Here is a 20,683-nt window from a genome sequence, read left to right on the forward strand (position 1 = left end):
TATTCATCATTAGTTTTCCCCTAAATTCTACCCTCTGTCTTTCTGAAGACTTTGATATATACAGGTTGTCTATGGTGAGTAAGCATTCACTTAACTGCCATAAAAGGAGTTAATTTAATCAGGTTCTTCACTTTAAGGTTTTGCTCACTATGGCATATGCCGCACATAGTGAGTGGTAGAGTTTTTAGGTAATTTGAAATCCTAGTTGTGGATACCAAGCAGAATATTTTTCCACAGGAAAAAATGAAGAACTGTGTCCTGTTTAATGATTTTTCACACAATGTAAGGTTGTTAGGAGCAACCCACTTTGTTAACTGAGGAAAACGTATATTAAGCTATGCTTCATTCTGGGCATTGGCCTCTGTGGCTGAACTCAGTCATGTGACCATTGTGAGTCAATGCAAGAGGTTTCCATTTGTCAAATCTTCGGCTGCTTTATTCATATGACATTTACAAACAAGCATGAGTCATCATATTGCTACATAATAAAATGCTTGACGTATCTCAAGGATAAATTTCAAATAGCCTCATTTCTTAAATCAGATTATTTGCAGTCCATTTGATAGGTTCTGTTGGAGTGTTGAGCCATAACATTTGATTACTGTTGATGTCATATTGTTCAGTGCTATGTTATTATCTCAGTTATCAAGTCCAGAGCATTTTTAATGCAGTTAAAATAGTGCTGAATGCTCTTTTGAAATTCATCATTCATTCATGTTTCCTTCCTCTTTCTGCTTTCAGGAGATGCAAATCGGCAGTTGAGTGAATATAAGTTTAAACTTTCTAAAGCTGAACAGGACATAGCCACTGTGGAACAAAATGTGAGTATCTTCCTGAAAGGTTTTCCTAAATGTTAATTAGCTGAAGTTATAATAATTATAGTCTATTCATTAAATTTTTGTGTCTTGTATTCATTTAGGTTAACTTTTTCCAGTCTTCATGCCGTTGTCATGATATTTCACTTGACCTTTGCACTGATGCAGAAACTTGACCTGAAATATTGACAATTCATTTGCTCCTACAGATGCTGCTCGACCAACCAAATTCTTCCTGCAGATTGTTCGTTGCTTCACAATCCAGTTTGTGTCTCTGTCAAGATATTTGATTTTCTTTTAATGAAATGTGTAACATTAACAGTCTTTAAATGACAGTATTGGAATTTCTCAATATCAATATTATCTGCTTTAGATACTGTCAGGAGAAAATCACAGCAACCAGGTCTTTGGCACTAAGTCTGGTTTTGTGGCTCAGAAGGGAAGGGTGGGAAGGAGGTGGTAGAAGAGAAGTGCAGTAGTGATAGGGGATTCTGTAGTCAGAGGAGCAAACAGGAGATCCTGTGGATGTGAAAGAGAGACCTGGATGGGATGTTGCCTCCCAGGTGCCAAGGTCAGGAACGTCTTGGATTTGGGTGCACAACATTCTAAAGGGGGAGGGTGAGCATCCAGAAGTTGTGATACATATTGGTACCAATGACATAGGTAGGAAAAAGGATGAGGTCCTGAAGAACAAATATAGGGAGGTAAATAGGAGTTCAAAGTTCAAAATCCATTTATTATCTTAGTATGTATTCTATATACAGTACAACCTTGAGATTCGACTCCTTATAGGAGCCACAAGACAAAGAAACCCAATAGAACCCATTAAAAAAGAATGCCCAATGTACAAACTCCCAATGTGCAAAGAAAAAAGAACAAATCATACAAATAATAAAAAATAAGCAAATAACATTCAGAACTAAAATTAATGGAAGTGAGTTCACAGCCACAAAGCCAGTCACAGCCGACCCAGGAGCCCATTAGTTGCAGTCCATAGCCTCCGTTCAGAGCAGAGATGAGTAAAACTCGTTGAGAAATAAGCTGAACACTGGCCTGTCTCTCACCTTGTTACCGACACCCTGACCTTTTCCATCTGGCCTGGCACTTATATCAGCCATGCTTTGGGTCGTTCCTTGCTCCTGGCCTTGGGCCCTGCCATATTAACTCTGCTTCATCTCTGGTCTGCAAGTCTACTTTAACCATGGGCATACCCTTCACTTTTGGGTCTGGACCCCACCACCTCAATTTGGCCTGTACACGCCACTCCACAATCATCCTGCACCTTCAAGTCTTCCAGACAAGAGAAAATCTGCAGATGTGGAAAATCCAAGCAACACACACATAATGCTGGAGGAACTCAGCAGGCCAGGCAGCATCTATGGCAAAAAGTACAGTTGATGTTTCGACCCAGTAGCAAAGAGACACTGTTGGAAATGTGCAAAAATAACAGAGTTATCACAGGGGTCTTCAACTTCACTAATATTGGTTGGCACTTCCTTAGTGCGAAAGGTTTGGATAAGGTGGAATTTGTTAGGTGCCTCCAGAGTCCAGGGAGGAATCCTGACATCCCTAATTTCATTAGTCTCCTGTGGAAATCAGAATCAGATTTTTTTTTCACTGACAAATCATGTGAAATTGGATGTATTGTAGCACCAGTACAGTGAAAAGATGTACAAATCTGTATAGAAATAAATAGTTTAAAAATTAGGAATAATTATGTAGTGTTAATTAACCATTCAGGAATCTGGTAGTGGAGCATTTGGAACATTGGTGTGGTTTTTCTGAGAGTACCTATGTGTTTTGACCAGGTCTGTTGATGATTTTGGCTCTTCAGAAATTGAAGCTCTCAACCATCTTCATCTTAGCACTGTTGATATAAACAGGATGTGCATTGCACTGCCTGGCTTCCTGAAGTCACTGACTAAAATTTATTCTTACCTCAACAACTTCTCTTTCGAATCCTCTCCTTTTGTACAAAGGCGTCAGATTTTGTTGGCTTTGTGGATTAATCCTTGTTCTTAACCTACTCTGGCACCCTTCGCTAATTCTTTCCCATGACATAGACAACTGCATTGGTGCTGCTGCTTGTATTCAAATGGAACTTTTTTTATTTTTAATACCTCTGCTACTAACTTCCACCTTGACTTCATATTCACATGGACCATTTCTGACACTTCTTTATCTTTTTTGGATCTCCCTTTGTCTCAGGAGACAAACTATCCCCCAAATCTTCTATAAATCCTCTGACTCCAACACCTACATCTGCTACACCTACACACACCCTACCTTCTGGAAGGATGCCATCCTGTTCTTTCAATTTCTCTGTCTCTGCTGCATCTTTTCTTGAAAGAATGTTTCCATTTCAGGAAATATGAAATATTCTCCTTTATCAGGAAACACTTGCTCCTTCACCTCAACCTCATCATCACAGGTGAGACAGAAATTCACATTCACTGCAAGCAAACTCGTCCTTTGCAATCAATCCTTTCACTGTAGATGAGGCTTCATCAGCAAGACCAAGCATAGACTAGGCACCTGTGCTCTGTTCACAGCAGCCATGTTGACTTACCAGTTAGATATAATTTCAACTCCCTTTCCTTTCGCATTCCCAGATCGTACACAGTCCTGTGCCTTCTTCATTGCTTTGGTGAGGTCAGAGACAAGCTTGAAAAACAACAACCCATAATCTGCTTGCCTCTCCTGTGACTCAGTTTCAAGTAATCCATGCCCCTTGTGCTCCTTTTTCACTCAAATTCTCTCTTCATTTGTTTGTCTTTTCCAACTCAAAGCCTTTCCTTCATTTCCTATCACCTCACCCATCTTGTTCTATTTGCCCATCATCTTTCCTATTTCTGTGTGGTATGTGGCCAAGTGGTTAAGGTGTTGGACTAGTCTGAAGGTCGTGATTTTGAGCCCCAGCCGAGGCAGCGTGTTGTGTCCTTGAGCAGGCCAATTAACTACACACTGCTGCAGTCCACTCAGCTGAAAATGGATGCCAGCAAAATGCTAGAGGTTAACCTCATGATAGACTAGCATCCTCCCGGGGTGGGGGGGGGGGGTGGAAGAGAGTCTTGTACTCTCAGTCGCTTCACGCCACAGAAACTGGCATAAGCACTGTCCTGATGAGCCTATAAGGTTTGGGACAGACTTTAGCTTTAACTTTTCCTATTTCTAGTTTCTGCATGCCCCTTCTCCCTTACCTTCCTTCCTCCTAACTAGCGACATTGTCTTTTTTTGTTGTTGGCTGTATCCACCTGTTGTCTATCTGTCTCACATCTCATTATATTGGCTATCTTAGTTCTACACATAGGGGGTTCAAATCCACAATCCTGATGCAGGGTTTTGTTCCAAAATGTCAATCATCCCTTTGCCTCTGTAGATGCCGCTTGACCTGTTTAGTTCCTCCAGCAGTTTATTTTGTCTATATTGACTCTAGTAAGGCCTTTGACAAGTTCTCACATGGTGGTCTGGCCTAGGTTATGATGCAAAAGATCCAGCTGAGCTGAGCTGGCTGATTAGATCCAAAATTGGCTTGATAATGGGAAGAAGATGATGAAGACAGAAGAATAAAGACTTAGATGTGAATATAGACTGTATGATTAGTAGGTTTGCAGAAATTAGTGATGTTGTGGATAGCAAGGAAGGCTGTCAAGGACTACAGCGGCTTATAGTTCATTTAGAAAGGACTTAAAGAACTCTTCCAGGTCAGGCAAAGGATCACATACTCCTCCTCCACCTTTGGCTACTACTGTCAGTACTCTGTACCAGTAAGACCAAATATAGAGCAGGTGGCCATTATGCAAAGCACCTGTGCTTTGATTGCTGTGGGTCATTTTGACGTTCTAATTGCATGTTATTTTAACCTCCTTTCTATTGGCACACCATCCTGGCTGTCTAGCTTTCCCTATTGCTAGATAGAACAGGCCCTTCATCCCACAATGTTGTGCTGACCCTCAAACCCTGCCTCCCATATAACCCCCCACCTTAAATTTCTCCATATACCTGTCTGGTAGTCTCTTAAACTCTTAGTCTCTACAGTGAGGTCAAATACAAATCTGAAGAACAACTCAAGAGTATGAACATGTCAAGTAATCCATTGCCCTAAAGTTCTCATCCCACACACACTGGCCTGTCCATCTAGGTGGTTTCTCCTTTTATTTACATTTCTCATCTCCTCACTTTCTCCCAGCTGGTCCTATCTGCCCATCATCCCTTACCTTTCTGGTTCCACTTTATCACATACCCATTTTTGTCCTATGACAAGCCACTGATTAGGTTATAACATATAACCATATAACAATTACAGCACAGAAGCAGGCCATCTCGGCCCTTCTAGTCCGTGCCGAATGCTTACTCTCACCTAGTCCCACTGGCCTGCACTCAGCCCGTAACCCTCCATTCCTTTCCTGTCCATATACCTATCCAATTTTACTTTAAATGACAATACCGAACCTGCCTCTACCACTTCTACTGGAAACTTGTTCCACACAGCTACCACTCTCTGAGTAAAGAAGTTCCTCCTCGTGTTACCCCTAAACTTTTGCTCCCTAACTCGCAACTCATGTCCTCTTGTTTGAATCTCCCCTACTCTCAATGGAAAAAGCCTATCCACATCAACTCTATCTATCCCCCTCATAATTTTAAATACCTCTATCAAGTCCCCCCTCAACCTTCTACGCTCCAAAGAATAAAGACCTAACTTGTTCAACCTTTCTCTGTAACTTAGGTGCTGAAACCCAAGTAACATTCTAGTAAATCTCCTCTGTACTCCCTCTGTTTTGTTGACATCTTTCTTATAATTCGGTGACCCGAACTGTACACAATACTCCAAATTTGGCCTCACCAATGCCTTGTACAATTTTAACATTACATCCCAACTCCTATATTCAATGCTCTGATTTATAAAGGCCAGCATACCAAGAGCTTTTTTCACCACCCTATCCACATGAGATTCCACTTTCAGGGATCTATGCACCATTATTCCTAGATCACTGTTCTACTGCATTCCTCAATGCCCTACCATTTACCATATATGTCCTACCAAAATGTAGCACCTCACACTTAACAGCATTAAATTCCATCTGCCATCTTTCAGCCTACTCTTCTAACTGGCCTAAATCTCTCTGCAAGCTTTGAAAACCCACTTCATTATCCACAATGCCACCTACCTTAGTATCATCTGCATACTTACTAATCCAATTTACCACCCCATCATCCAGATCATTAATGTATATGACAAACAACATTGGACCCAGTACAGATCCCTGAGGCACACCACTAGTCACTGGCCTCCAACCTGACAGTTATCCACCACTACTCTCTGGCATCTCCCATCTAACCATTGTTGAATCCATTTTACTACTTCAATATTAATACCTAATGATTGAACCTTCCTAACTAACCTTTCATGTGGAACCTTGTCAAAGGCCATACTGAAGTCCATATAGACAACATCCACTGCTTTACCCTCGTCAACTTTCCAAGTAACCTCTTCAAAAACTTAAACAAGATTTGTCAGACATGACCTTCCACGCACAAATCCATGTTGACTGTTCCTAATCAGACCCTGTCTATCCAAATAATTATATATACCATCTCTAAGAATACTTTCCATTAATTTACCCATCACTGATGTCAAACTTAGAGGCTGATAATTGCTAGGTTTACTCTTAGAACCCTTTTTAAACAATGGAACCACACGAGCAATATGCCAATCCTCTTGCACCGTCCCCGTTTCTAATGACATTTGAAATATTTCTGTCAGAACCCCTGCTATTTCTACACTAACTTCCTTCAAGGTCCTAAGGAAATCCTGTCAGGACCTGGAGACTTATCCACTTTTATATTCTTTAAAAGCGCTAGTACTTCCTCTTCTTTTATCATCATAGTTTCCATAACTACCCTACTTGTTTCCCTTGCCCAACGCAATTCAATATCCTTCTGCTTAGTGAATACTGAAGAAAAGAAATTGCTCAAAATCTCCCCCATCTCTTTTGCCTCCACACATAGCTGTCCACTCTGATTCTCTAAGGGACCAATTTTATCCCTCACTATCCTTTTGCTATTAATATAACCGTAGAAACCCTTTGGATTTATTTTCACCTTACTTGCCAAAGCAATCTCATATCTTTTAGCTTTTCTGATTTTTCTCTTAAGATTCTTTTTACATTCTTCATATTCCTCAAGCACCTCATTTACTCCATGCTGCCTATATTTATTGTAGGTCTCTCTCTTTTTCCGACCAAGTTTCCAATATCCCTTGAAAACAATGGCTCTCTCAAACTTTTAACCTTTCCTTTCAACCTAACAGGAACATAAAGATTCTGTACCCTCAAAATTTCACCTTTACATGACCTCCATTTCTCTATTACATCCTTCCCATAAAACAAATTGTCCCAATCCACTCCTTCTAAATCCTTTCTCATCTCCTCAAAGTTAACCTTTCCTCAATCAAAAATCTCAACCCTGGGTCCAGACCTGTCCTTCTCCATAATTATATTGAAACTAATGGCATTGTGATCACTGGACCCGAAGTGCTCCTCAACACATACCTCCATCACCTGACCTATCTCATTCCCTAACAGGAGACCCGATGCTGCCCCTTCTCTAGTTGGTACCTCTATGTATTGCTGCAAAAAAAAACTATCCTGCACACATTTTACAAACTCGAAACCGTCCATCCCTTTTACAGAATGGGCTTCCCAGTCTATGGGTAGAAAGTTAAAATCTCCCACAATCACAACCTTGTGCTTACTACAACTATCTGCTATCTCCTTACAAATTTGCTCCTCCGATTCTCGCTCCCCATTAGGTGGTCTATAATACACCCCTATAAGTGTTACTACACCTTTCCCATTCCTCAATTCCATCCAAACAGCCTACCTAGATGAGCCCTCTATCCTGCCAAAGCACTGCTGTAATATTTTCTCTGAGAAGCAATGCAACACCTCCCCCCTTGCCCCTCCGATTCTATCACACCTGAAGCAATGAAATCCAGGAATATTTAGTTACCAATCACACCCCTCCTGCAACCATGTTTCACTAATAGCTACAACATCATATTTCCAGGTATCAATCCATGCTCTAAGCTCATCCACCTTTCTTACAAATGCATCTACTTTAATGCTAGGAGCATTAAGAAACTCTCCACCTCTTACTCTCTGTTTATCCCTAAAGGTGCAAGCAACTTTACTATCTTCTTTTTCTTCCTTCTCCCCTACATCTTCGGTCTGAGCACTCCCCTTCTCTATCACCTGCCTATCCTCCCTCACACACTGTCTGCAAGCTTTCTCTATTTGTGAACTAACCTCCTCTCTCCTAGTCTCTTCAATTTGATTCCCACCCCACAACCATTCTAGTTTAAAGTCTCCCCAATAGCCTTAGCAAATCTCCCCGCCAGGGTATTGGTCCCCCTAGGATTCAAGTGCAACCCGTCCTTTTTGTACACGTCACACCTGCCCCAAAAGAAGTCCCAATGATCCAAAAACTTGAATCCCTGCCGCTTGCACCAATCCCTCAGCCACACATTTATCCTCCACCTCATTCCATTCCTACTCTCACTGTTGCGTGGCACAGGCAGCAATCTGGAGATTACTACCTTTGCAGTCCGTCTTCTCAACTCCCTTCCTAACTCCCTATATTTTCCTTTCAGGACCTCTTCCCTTTTCCTACCTATGTCATTGGTACCTATATGTACCACAACCTCTGGCTCCTTACCCTCCCACTTCAGGATATCTTGGACACGATCAGAAACATCCCAGACCCTGGCACCAGGGAGGCAAACTACCATTCGGGTCTTCTGACTGCATCCACAGAATCGCCTATCTGACCCCCTAACTATCGAGTCCCTTATTACTACTGCCTTCCTCTTCCTTTCCCTACCCTTCTGAGCTACAGGGCCTGACTCTGTGCCGGAGGCATGGCCACTGTTGCTTCCCCCAGGTAGGCTGTCCCCCCCAACTGTACTCAAACAGGAGTACTTATTGTCAAGGGGTACAGCCACTGGGGTACTCTCTAATACCTTACTCTTCCCCTCCCCTTTCCTAACCGTGACCCACTTGTCTGCCTCCCTGGTGTGACCACCTGCCTGTAGCTTCTCACTATCAACTCCTCACTCTCCTTGACCAGACGAAGGTCATCGAGCTGCAGCTCCAGTTCCTAACACAGTCCCTTAGGAGCTGCAGCTCGGCGCACCTGGTGCAGATATGGATGTCAAGGAGGCTAGGAGACTCCAGGACCTCCCACATCCGACACAGAGAACAACAAGCTGCCCTCACACTCGTACTTCCCCTTTCCTCAAGTAACAGGAAAAATTGAAAACTAAATCTACCTTGCCTCGCCTGTTTCCGCCTAAGCCTGTTGAGCTAAAGCCCTTAAGCCTTCACTCCACTGCCCACAAATGACGCTGCCCGCTGTATAAGGCTGTGTTCCCGACGTCACACGACTGTGCAGTCCCGCCTCTCTTAAACCCGATGACAAGAAAAAATCAAAATGGCTTCCGCAGCACTCCCGTTTTGATTCTCAGACTTCCTTCTCCAAATTGTTATTGTTACAATTGTTATAATTCTCCAAAATATATTTAATATTGTGTGCAGTTCTCGTTATTCTATAGGAAGGATATGATTGTGTTTGAGAGTGGAGAGAAGCTTCTTTGTTAGACCGGGTGGGTGGTTAGTCCAATTTTTATCTCTGAGTTTTACCATGAGTTTTCTGATACAAGTGGTTGGCTTGCTGGCTCAAGGACAAATCCTATTGTCATACGAATTTTCAATGTATTTTGTTCCTCTCCCCTTCATTCCCATTAACTTGCCATTAAGGGAGGGAATGTAAGTCCAGTCTGCTTAACTTTTGTTCATATGATCATCTGTCATTTAAAGAATTAATTATGTAAATCTTTGTTGCATTTCTATAATTGCAAGATTTAAGGGATTAATAATGTGAACCTTTTCTGCGTCTCTCATATAATCTCAAATAGAAGATCAGACCTGTGTGGATGTCAATTTGCAGCACATTCTTATGTATTTGACACTTGGTATCTATATTACTCTGAACCTTGAACCTTTGTACTTTGATTGTTATACTCAAATCTCCTTGCAGTCTTATTTGCTTACTTAGCTGCATATTAATTTTCACTGATCATATGGAAGGATATTTGGACCCCTCAGAACGAAAACACTCTTATTTCTTCATTCTTGTGGGGTCAACGTTATGTATTTGCTAAGAAAACAACATTGTGGGAATACCTTTACCAGAAGAAAATTTTTTAAAGAACATTTATCATCTGGGCTGGAGGGCTTGATTTATGAAGAGCGAGTGGATATGCTCGGACTGTTTTCCCTGGAGCAAAGGAGATGAGGGGAGACTTATATGAGGGGAAAGTATATAAAATCAAAAACAGCATAAATAACCCACAGCATTTTCCCCAGGGTAAGTGAGCCAGAAACTAGAGGACAGAGGTTTAAGAGTGTGGGAAGGTTTGTTGGAAGTCTGAGGGGCAAGTCTAGTGGGTATATGGAATGATCTGCCATTAGAGACTAATAACTAAAAGATACTAGACTGGACCTATATGGCAAGTTAATGGGAATGCGGGGGGTGGGGGAGTGTGGGGACCAAAATACATTGAAAATTAGCATGAGAATAGGACTGGGTTCTGGAGCAGCAAGCCATCTACTTATATCAGAACTGCAACTGAAAGACATTTGGACAGGTACATGCAGGGATTCCCAACCTGGGGCCCACAACTCCCTTGCTTAATGGTATTGAATCATGACACAAAGAAAATTGGAAACTTAGGTGGGATTCTAGAGGGAATACCCTTGGTGTAGAGGGATGCAGCTCAAATGTGAGAATAGAGGGAGCCTTTTCTAGTCGACAGTGGTGTTCTGGGGGCTGTAGAGAGGATGTTTCCCATAGTAGGTGAGTCACGGACTAGAGACCACAGCCACAAAATACGAGGATCTTCCTTTAGAACAGAGATGAGGAGAAATTTAAGTAGATGATAGTGAACCTGTGGGATTTATTGCCACGGACAGCTGTGGAGGCCAAGTCACTGGGTATTTTAAAGTAGAGGTTGATACATTCTTGATTAGTATGGGTGTCAAATGTTACAAGTAAAAGGCAGGTGAAGAGTTGAGAGGGGTAATAAATTAGCCATTATAAAATGGAGGAGCAGACTTAATGGACTGAATGAGATAATCCTGCTTGTATGTCTTATGGTCCAATGTAGGCAAATGGAACTAGCTGAAATAAGCATTTTGCTTGGCATAGACAAGTTGCCCTGAAAGAGCCTGTTTCTGTGTTGTACAATTGAACGACTCTGGGAACTGTGTCTGGTCAAGATGATCACTGCCTGCATCTGCTCAAGGGCAATTATGGATCTGTAATAAATGAGCAAATTCAAACAAACATTGCAAGTTTGAGAAATTAAATTTAGGATTATTAGGGCAAGGCAGAAAGTGGAGTGGTGGCAAAGACAGAATCAGTGATGATTTATTTTATTGTATGGCAGAATAGGTTTAAAGGCCTAATGGCCCTATTGCTACTTTTTATATTCTTGCAATTTTATGTTTTGTCAGGCTGTGGAATCATAATGCCATTCTTTGTTATTAAATAATCTTGAATTATTGTCTGGATGGATTTTTATTCAAATTGCATGTTGTTGCTTATGTTTCTTGTTTATATTTATAGGTTGCCAGACTTGAAGGGCAGTTACATAGGTATAAAACAGCATCAGAAAACTCTGAAAAAATAGAGGATGAACTTAAAGCAGAAAAAAGAAGGTTACAGCGAGAGGTATGAGTACTTGGTCGCTGTGCTCACTTGATACTGCTATGTTTTTCAGCATCCCAGAAACAAGTAACCTTCAAGTAATCTTATAGGGAAATGGAATTAATAGAGTATCTTTTTCTAACATTTAGTTCAGGTACATTGTGTTCTTTATGTGCCTTGGTGACATTTTTCATTTCATCTGAAAAGTTGAGTCATTTGACTCATTTTTAGTGCAGTTTAAAATCCAAACAGCTTAACATGATAACTCTTAATGAGATATGCCAGCAAACCAGTCTAGAGATGGTAATTCAGCTATAGACACCAGATTCTGCAGATGCTGGAAATATTGAGCAACACACAAGATCTTGGAGGAACTCAGCAAGTCATGCAGCATCTATGGAGGGGAATAAACAGTTGATGTTTTGGGCTGAAAACCTCCATCAGGACTGGAAAAGAAGGAGCAGAAGGGAAAATAAGGTAGGGGGAGAGGAAGGAGTACAAGCTAGAAGACGAAAGTAGCTGAGTGGGAGAGAGGGATGAAGTGAGAAGCTGGAGGGTGATAGGTAGAATAGGTAAGAGGTAATGAAGAAGGAATGTCACTATCCTCCACTAATAGATTCCTTCCTCTACAGCCCTTTATATCTTCCATCTATCACCACCCAACTTCTGACTTCATGTCCCCTCCCTAACCCACCCACCTTCCCCCTCACCTGGTCTCATGTACCATCTGACAGTGTGTACTCCTTTCCCTCCCTCCAACTTATTTTTGCTTCCTCCCCTTCTTTTCCAGTTCTGATGAGGGGGTGTTGGCCCAAAACAGTGACCATTTATTCTCCTCCAAGGATGCTGCATGGCTTGCTGAGCTCCTCCAGCATTTTTGTCTGTATTAGGTTATGGTGTACAAGTAAAATAGCAATATAATAGAGTAGCAGCTGATTTAAAAGAGAATCATTGAAGAGAACATTTTTGATTTGATGGTAGTTTTAAAAAAGGGCAAGTATTTAAGGTAGTGGTAGGAATAACCTATCTGACAAAGTGATGAAAGGTATAAATGGTAAAATGAAACAAGTAAAAGCAGACTAATAGAAATAATCATAATGCTTATGAGTGACAAATTTCTTGAACAATTTTCAATTTAGTCATGAGTAATGAAATGTATTTAGCTTAAAATTCTAGTAAGACGCAGTTCATGTAAGGAAACATGGTAACACTGTATAATGTATTAATGTGTGCAAAATAGCAGAGTAATCTTTGAAAAATCCTTATTGTGATTCAGAAATTTAAGATTGGATGAGAATTCCATTTGCAAAACATAAGCCTGTGAAGACAAAATGTGACAAAGAAAACTAGAAACACAAAAACAGCACAGCTACTGATGATTGGTGACCTCTGGGACAAGCTTCTAGTCACATCACCATTCTCAAAGATGTTCTACCATCATTTTCAGCCAATTTTGTATCCAGTTTTCTAGAATTCCTTGGATGCTATGTGATGTCCCTGCATATTTGTTCCCTCTAATTCCTGAGGACTATTTAAGAGGTTATAGTACAATCCCAACAAGGTATTCCTTTATTATTTCTCAGCTCAACTCATAAAGCCTCACAAGATGATCTGATATAAAGTCATGTCTATTGCCTTGATGACTCCCTCAATCAAAAAAGCAACTGCCCCTCCTCTTTCCCTCACCTGTATCTTGTCTAAAGCACCTATATCTTAGAACATTAAGGTTATTAACATCTGCCCCTCCCTTAGCCATATTTCCATAATAGCTTGTTGTTGTTCAGTTGTTCAGTCGAGTCCAACTCTTCATGATGTCATGGATTCCTGCACACCAAGCCGCCTTGTTGGAAACTGCCTAAGATCTCCCAAGGTCATACACATTGTCTGAGTTATATTATCTATTCATCGTAGCCTCTATTGTCCGCTCCTTCTTTTACCTTCTGTTTTACCTAACATGTGAGTCTTCTCCAAGGAATCCTGTCTTCTCATGATGTGGCCTAAATATTTGAGCTTTTGTCTCATAATGAAGCCTCCTTGTGTGGCTGTATTTTTTCAAGTATTGACTTGTTGGATCTTCTTGCTGTCCAGCGAACTTTTAACACTTTCCTCCAGCATCCCAAATTCAAAGGTGTTGATACTTTTGTATTCAGTCTTACTAATAGTCCAGCTCTCATAGCTATCCATCACAACTGGAAATACCATAGACTTGACTATATGGGTCTTTGTAGACAATGTTATGTCTCTGCTCTTAAGTATTTTATCATTGCTACCCTCCTCAGAAGTAATATGCCAATTCTATATACCTATTAATAACCCAAGTTCATCTGACTTCATCTGTCGTAATAAATGCAATTTAATCCAAATGACTTTTCTTGCTCTTTGCCATACTCCTTTCATCCTGTATGTTCAATTGCTTTTAGTAGCTTCTCAATCCCTATCCAGCCTCTAAATTGCCTCACTTCTTGGGGAGCAGCAGGCCATTGCTGTTACACTTACCAATACCATGTCTTCCAAGAATCCCTTCCCAGGTCTGGTAATCTGTCCCTGCTCTGGCGTTAAAGTCCCCAAGGACGATAAGCTTCTCTGATTGTGGGACTGCTGCTATGAGGGCATCAAGTTCTTCATGGAACTTATCTTTGATGTCATCTGGGTTAGTCATCGTTGGGGCATATGCGCTGATCAGCATTGCACCTATCCAACTACTTCTTAAATGATACCATTCTACCTGCATCAAACACTTCTGTTAGTTCAGACACTACAGAGAGCACACTCTTTGTGAAAATGTTGCCTCTCGGGTCCTTTTTAAATCTTTCCCTCTCATCCTAAACCTCTGCCCCTCGCCTATCATTGTACTCCCCTGCCCTAAGGAAAACACCTTAACGAAAACATTTAAAGTTTAGCTTTATTTGTCACATGTACATCATAACACCAAAGCACACAGTGAAATACATTGAGTTAATGGCCAACGTAATCTGAGGATTGTGCTGGGGTTAGTCCGCAGGTGTCATCAGTCTTCCAGAGATGACATAGCATGCCCACAACTCACAAACCCTAACCCTAACCGTGCGTCTTGGCATATGGGAATAAAACCGAAGTACCTGGAGGAAGCCCACCTGGTCACATGGAGAATGTACAAACTCCTTACAGACAGCAGTGGAAATTGAAACTTGATTGATGATCACTGGCGCTAACCAGTGCTATGCTACCGTGTCGCCTATCTGTGCCTCACATGATTTTAAACATTTGTAGAAGGCCGCCCCACATTCTCATTCATTCCAAGGAAAATAGACCCAGTCTAACCAACCTCTCTGTATAACTGAGGCCTTCGTGTCCTGGCAGATTCTTGTAAATCCTTTCTGCACTCTTCTTCATTTAACCACATCATTACTCTAATGGGGTGACTCGAACAGTACACAGTACTCCCAAGTGTGATTTCACCAATAACTTACACAACTAGAATGTAATGTCCCACCTCCTATCCTGAGTGCCCCGACTGATGAAGGATAGCAGGTTTAATGCCTCTTTCACCACACTGTCACCCTGATGCTATTTTCAGTGAACTATGTGCTTGCACTCCTTGGGAAATTCTGATCCATTATGCTCCCTAGTGCCTTATCATTCATAGTGTAAGTTCTGGTATGTGCTGGCTTATCTTTCCAAAACGCATCATCTCACACTTATCCACTTGCCACTCTTCAGCCTACTTCATGAAATGAACAAGGTACCCCTGCATCTATGATCTTTTTTACTACTGTGTCATCTACAAACTTCCTGATCAAGTCTTGTGCATTCATGTCCAAATCATTTATATAAATAATCAAGTTCAAGTTTAATTGTCATTCAGCCATACATGATTACCCATGAATACAGCCAAACGAAACAGCATTACTCTACGGCACATGTAGCACATGCTGAGTGGATACTGGGGGCAGCACTGACTGCAGCATGGACACTGTGCCACATTATCCAGCACTCTTGCAGAGTGTCTGATTCCAACACCCATCCTTGCAAACAGTCAACACATCAACTTGAGGCTAGCCCTCACTTAACTCCCACACCCTTTGTCCCTGCCGTTCACCAATAAACCAATACGTTGGATTTGCAGCATTCCAAGTCCAAGTCCCTGAATCCTTGAATGTTGCAGCAGTCTTCAGTCGAGCACAACGCATCTAGTCTTCTGCCAAATGGACTCCATTACTGATGTCAAGCTGACCGACCTATAATTACCTGACTTGTCCTTGCTACCCTTCTGAAGCAACAGATCACTCTTCCACTCTCAGGAACTTTACTGGTGGAAAACAATTAAGCAAATATGTTCGCAACAGTCTCCGCAATTTCTTCTCTAACTTCTCTCAAAGTCTAAGACTTTGTTCTGGCTCTGAGGATTTATGCACCTTAATGTGCTGTATGCTGCGAGTACCTTCTTCCTGATGATAGGAAAGTCAACATTGAACGTAACATAGAACAGTACAGCGCAGCACAGGAACGGGCCTGATGGCACATGATGTTGTGCAAAACCAATTAAATGAGTAATCAAGTGACCAACTAATCTTATCCCCTCTGCCTTCACCATCTCCATATCCTTCAATTTCCTGCACATTCATGTACCTATCTAATAGTCTGTTGTACTTGCTTCTACAACTCCCACCCCAGGAGCACATTCCAGGCACCTGCCACTCTCTGTAAAGAACTTACCCTGCACATCTCCAATGAACTTGCTTCTTCTCACCTTAAATGTATATCTTCTAGTGTACATTTTCTGGGAAAATGAAGCTGGCTATCTACTCTGTCTGTGCCTCTCTAATCTCATAAACCTCTGTCAAACCTCCCTCCAGCTCTGCTGCTCCAAAGATCAAAGTTCAAAGTAAAACTTATTATCGGAGTATAGTTATGTCACCACGTACAACCCTGAGATTCTTCTTTTGTGGGCATACTTAGCAAATCTATCGAACAGTAACTGTAAATATCAGGAACTGTTAACTGTAAACAAACTGTGCAAATGCATATATAAATAAATAGCAATAAATAATGAGCATGAAATAACAAGATAAAAGTCCTTAAAGTGAAATTATCGGTTGAGGAAACACCAGAAGTAGAATGATTGTAGTTATACACACAAAATGCTGGAGGAACTCAGCAGGCCAGGCAGCATTTACAGAAAAGAATATAGTCGATGTTTCGGGCCGAGACCCAAAGCAGGACGGCTGAAGGATCTCAGCTCAAAATATCAACTGTACTCTTTTCCATAGATGCTGCCTGGCCTGTTGAGTTCTTCCAGCATTTTGTGTGTGTTGCTTGGATTTCCAGCATCTGCAGATTTTCTCTCGTTTATGATTGTAGTTATCCCCTTCTGTTCAAAAGTCTGATGATTGAGGGGTAGTATCTTCATGAACCTGGTGGTGTGAGTCCTGAGGCACTTATACCTTCTACTTGATGACAGCAGCAAGAAAAGAGGATGCCCTGGGTGGTGAGGATCTTTGGTGATGGATGCTACTTTTCTACGGCAATGTTTCATGTAGATGTGCTCAATAGTTGGGAGGGTTTTACCCATGATGTACTGAGCCAAATCCTTTTGTAGGATTTTCCATTCAAAGGCATTGGTGTTCCCATACCAGGCTGTAATGCAGCTGGTCAGTACACTTTACACCACACATCAAGATTTTTGATGAAATGCCAAATCTCTGCAGACACCTGAGGAAGCAGAGGCAGTGTCGTGCTTTTGTTCCAATTATATTTATGTGATGTATCTAGGATAGGTCCTTTCAGATGGTGACACCCAGGAATTTAAAGTTACTGACTTCTGATCCTCCTATGATTACTGGCTTGTACACCTTTGGTTTCCCTCTCCTGAAGTCTACAACCAGTTCCTTGGTCTTACTGACATTGAGTGAGAGGTTGTTGTTATTACACCACTCAGACAAGTTTTCAATCTCCCTCCTGTATGCTGATTCATCACCACCTTTGATACAACTTTCAACAGTGGTGTCTTCAGCAAGCTTATACGTGGTGTTGGAGCTGAACTGAGCCATATAGTCATAAGTGTAAAGCGAGTCGAGCAGGGGGGTTAAGTACACATCCCTGCGGTGCCCTTGTGCTGATGATGATTGTGGAGGAGATTCTTTTGCCAATTCAAGTTGACAAATTCAACTAGGTTTTCCAATGTAAATCTAGGATCCAATATGAGGTATTGAGGCCCAGGTCTTGGAATTTTCTGATTAGTTTTGAGGGGATGATGGTGTTAAATACTGAGCTATAATCGTATGAGCATCCTGATGTATGCATCTTTGCTGTGCAGATGTTCCAGGGTTGTATGCAGAGCCAATATGATGAAATCTGCTGTGGACCTGTTGCCTCGGTAGATGAATTGGAGCAAGTTGTTTCTCAGACAGGAAAACAGCCCACATTTGTCCAACCTCTCATAGCACATGCCCTCTAATCCAGGAGGCATCGTGGTAAACCTCAAGTACACTCTCCAAAGCCTCCACATCCTCCTTGTGGAGGCTTCGGAGAGGGTACTTAAGAGGTTTAAGTAGTGGTAGTGGGACCATCAGAATTGAATGCAATACCTCAGCTACTGCCTAATTAGAGCTTTATAAAGTCACAATATAATTTTCCTGCACTTGAATCTAGTTCCTTGATTATTAAAGGCAAGCATGCTGTGTGCCTTCTTTACCACCCATCAATCACAAGATCCCTCTTATTAACATTGGGCATTGCCAATAACAGTGTACTATTTCTTTTTATTTGGTCTGCCAAAGTGCAAGACCTCACATTTGATAAACACAAGAGATCCTACAGATGCTGGAAATCCAGAGTAACATACGCAGAATAGTGGCAGAACCTAGCAAGTCAGGCAGCCTCTTTGGAAAGGAGTGGGGAAGAAGCTGAAGTAAGAAGGTGGGGCCTTCCTTTTCTGACTTCTTTCCCATTTTTCTGCAGTCCTGATGAAGGGTCTTGGGCCAAAATGTCAACTGTTTATTCATTTCCATCAATGCTGCTTGACCTACTGAATTTCTCTAGCATTTTGTGTGTTACACTTCACATTTGGGTGGGTGAAACTTCATCTGCAATCTCTCTGATATATCCGAAACTTCTCTATATCCTGCTGTATCCTTTGCCAGTCTTCTACACCATCCTAAACTAAACACCACCAATCTTCCTATCACCTGCAAACTTACTAACCCACCCATCTATGTTTCCACCCAGGTTGTTCCTCAGAGGTTCCTGAGGAACACTAGTCACAGACCTCCAACTGAAATAAATCCCATCGAACATTGCCCACCCTGGATCCAGACGGCTAATTCAACCCAGATCCTATGAATGTTAATCTTCTGGACTAGCATTTAAACACAGGAACAGGGTCTTTGACCCATGATGTCTATGCACATTATAATGTCAAGCTAAATTAATCCATTCACATGCTTTATATCCCTCCCTCACTTGCCTGTTTATGTGCCTGCCTAAATGCTATTGTATCTGCTTCCACCACCACTCCGACAGTATATTCAAGATGTTAAAAAATGGTTTTGTAAATATCCTGTACACTTCTCTAGAGTAGGTTTCATGGTGGGCCAAAGGGACTGTAATGTACTGTAAATTGCTATGTTCTATGTATTCCCCTCTGACTTTATATCATTTTAAATATGGCACTTTTATCTGAGTTCCATTTTTTTTAGATTTTCTATGCAACTGCTGTTTGAGTTTACGTGTCTTCTTTCCTTCTTCACAGTTGCGATTAGCATTGGATAAAAATGAGGAAATGGAAATGACCAATAGCCACTTGGTGAAGCGATTAGAGAAGATGAAAGCCAATCGAAATGCACTCCTCTCTCAGCAATAGAGATCAAAAAGCAAATGCACTGCATCTTAAACTAACAAAACCTCCAGGTGTTCCAATTTATAGACCTTTTCTATTGGCCCAGCCACTATTAAATCCTGAAACATGTTTATCTATATGGCTCTGGATTTATAAATGTAGACAAACTTTTGTAATTTATGAGAGAACGAAGACATCACCTAATGTCTACATGTTTGATAAGAGTTAATTATGTTACCTTGTAGCTCACTGGGTTAATTATACTCTTTGAGTTGGGATGTGTTCTTGATATGACTAATTAGCATGTAAATATGAATTGTTATAGCTTTAGTACATCAGAATGATTTACCTTTCTGCTGCTGAGAATTATAGTGGTTGCTTAAAGACCTCGAAGGACTGTATGAACAGAACTGATACAGAAGAAAACTTCACAAGTTCCTTTTGAAACATCGGCTACTGTTTAGTGGTCATAATGGATCACCACTACACATTTCAAGTGCCTTTTCTATGGTGTAGTGAAGATTATCTTGCTTTTGTTACCTAATCAACAACATGTATGGACTGTTCATTTGGTCTAAAGTAATATAATCCGTCTTTTAAAAACTAAACATGCAAATTTCTGGAACAAGTATTTGCCAAAAGTGACACTTGATTTTCCATAATTAACATTCTAAAGAATTATGTACAACTTACTCTCATAAATAAATGGACTATAGGTAAGTGTTGAATCAGTTTCAACCACCGTATTATGTATTTCAAAACACAAAAGTGGCAACACTCTACTCCTTACTATGTTCATGAAAGTAAAGCAAATGGAAAATTATTTCTTTTGCTCTATAAAGCTATTAGACTGCATCTTCAAAACATTGCTTATGTTCCTTGTTTGTAAATGTTTGGTCTTTTCAAGAAAAGAGGCTTGTGAATGAGGGTTTTGACATTAAATGTAACCGTGGACACTTTATATGGCATAACCAATGATGTTTTTTTTATCATTTCTGTGTGTGTCTTCATGTAATAGGTGCACATAGGAAGGAGGCCCTAAGGCACTTAATGACTAAACGTTTGCCTGCTTAACGATGTTAAGTGGTCAGTGAGAAAGATACACAAATGTGTAGAAAATAGCAGAAATATTACAGAAACTATGTGGGCAAGATAGAAACTAATTAATTGTAAGAGGAAAGTAAGCGGTAGGACCCTGAGGAGCACTGAGGTGAAGAGAGAGAGATCTTGGAATGCAAATCCATAGTCCCTGAAAATGACAACATGCTGAGAGTGACCAAACAAA

The 20,683-nt window shown here is 41.0% G+C and overlaps 1 protein-coding gene across 7 annotated transcripts in view; it reads left to right on the forward strand.

Moving 5' to 3' along the window:
• Positions 1-20,359, forward strand: part of lrrfip2 (leucine rich repeat (in FLII) interacting protein 2) — a 119,332-nt gene extending 98,973 nt beyond the window's left edge. For all 7 annotated transcript variants that reach the window (XM_059971136.1, XM_059971147.1, XM_059971157.1 and 4 more), the window contains 3 exons: positions 742-821; positions 11,502-11,606; positions 19,312-20,359. In XM_059971136.1, the coding sequence (XP_059827119.1) occupies positions 742-821; positions 11,502-11,606; positions 19,312-19,422 (296 nt within the window). In that variant the 3' untranslated portion in view covers positions 19,423-20,359. The remainder of the gene's footprint in view (positions 1-741; positions 822-11,501; positions 11,607-19,311) is intronic.
• Positions 20,360-20,683: the final 324 nt, after the last annotated feature.

Source organism: Hypanus sabinus, chromosome 1 (assembly GCF_030144855.1).
Source record: "Hypanus sabinus isolate sHypSab1 chromosome 1, sHypSab1.hap1, whole genome shotgun sequence".
Taxonomy (NCBI): domain Eukaryota; kingdom Metazoa; phylum Chordata; class Chondrichthyes; order Myliobatiformes; family Dasyatidae; genus Hypanus; species Hypanus sabinus.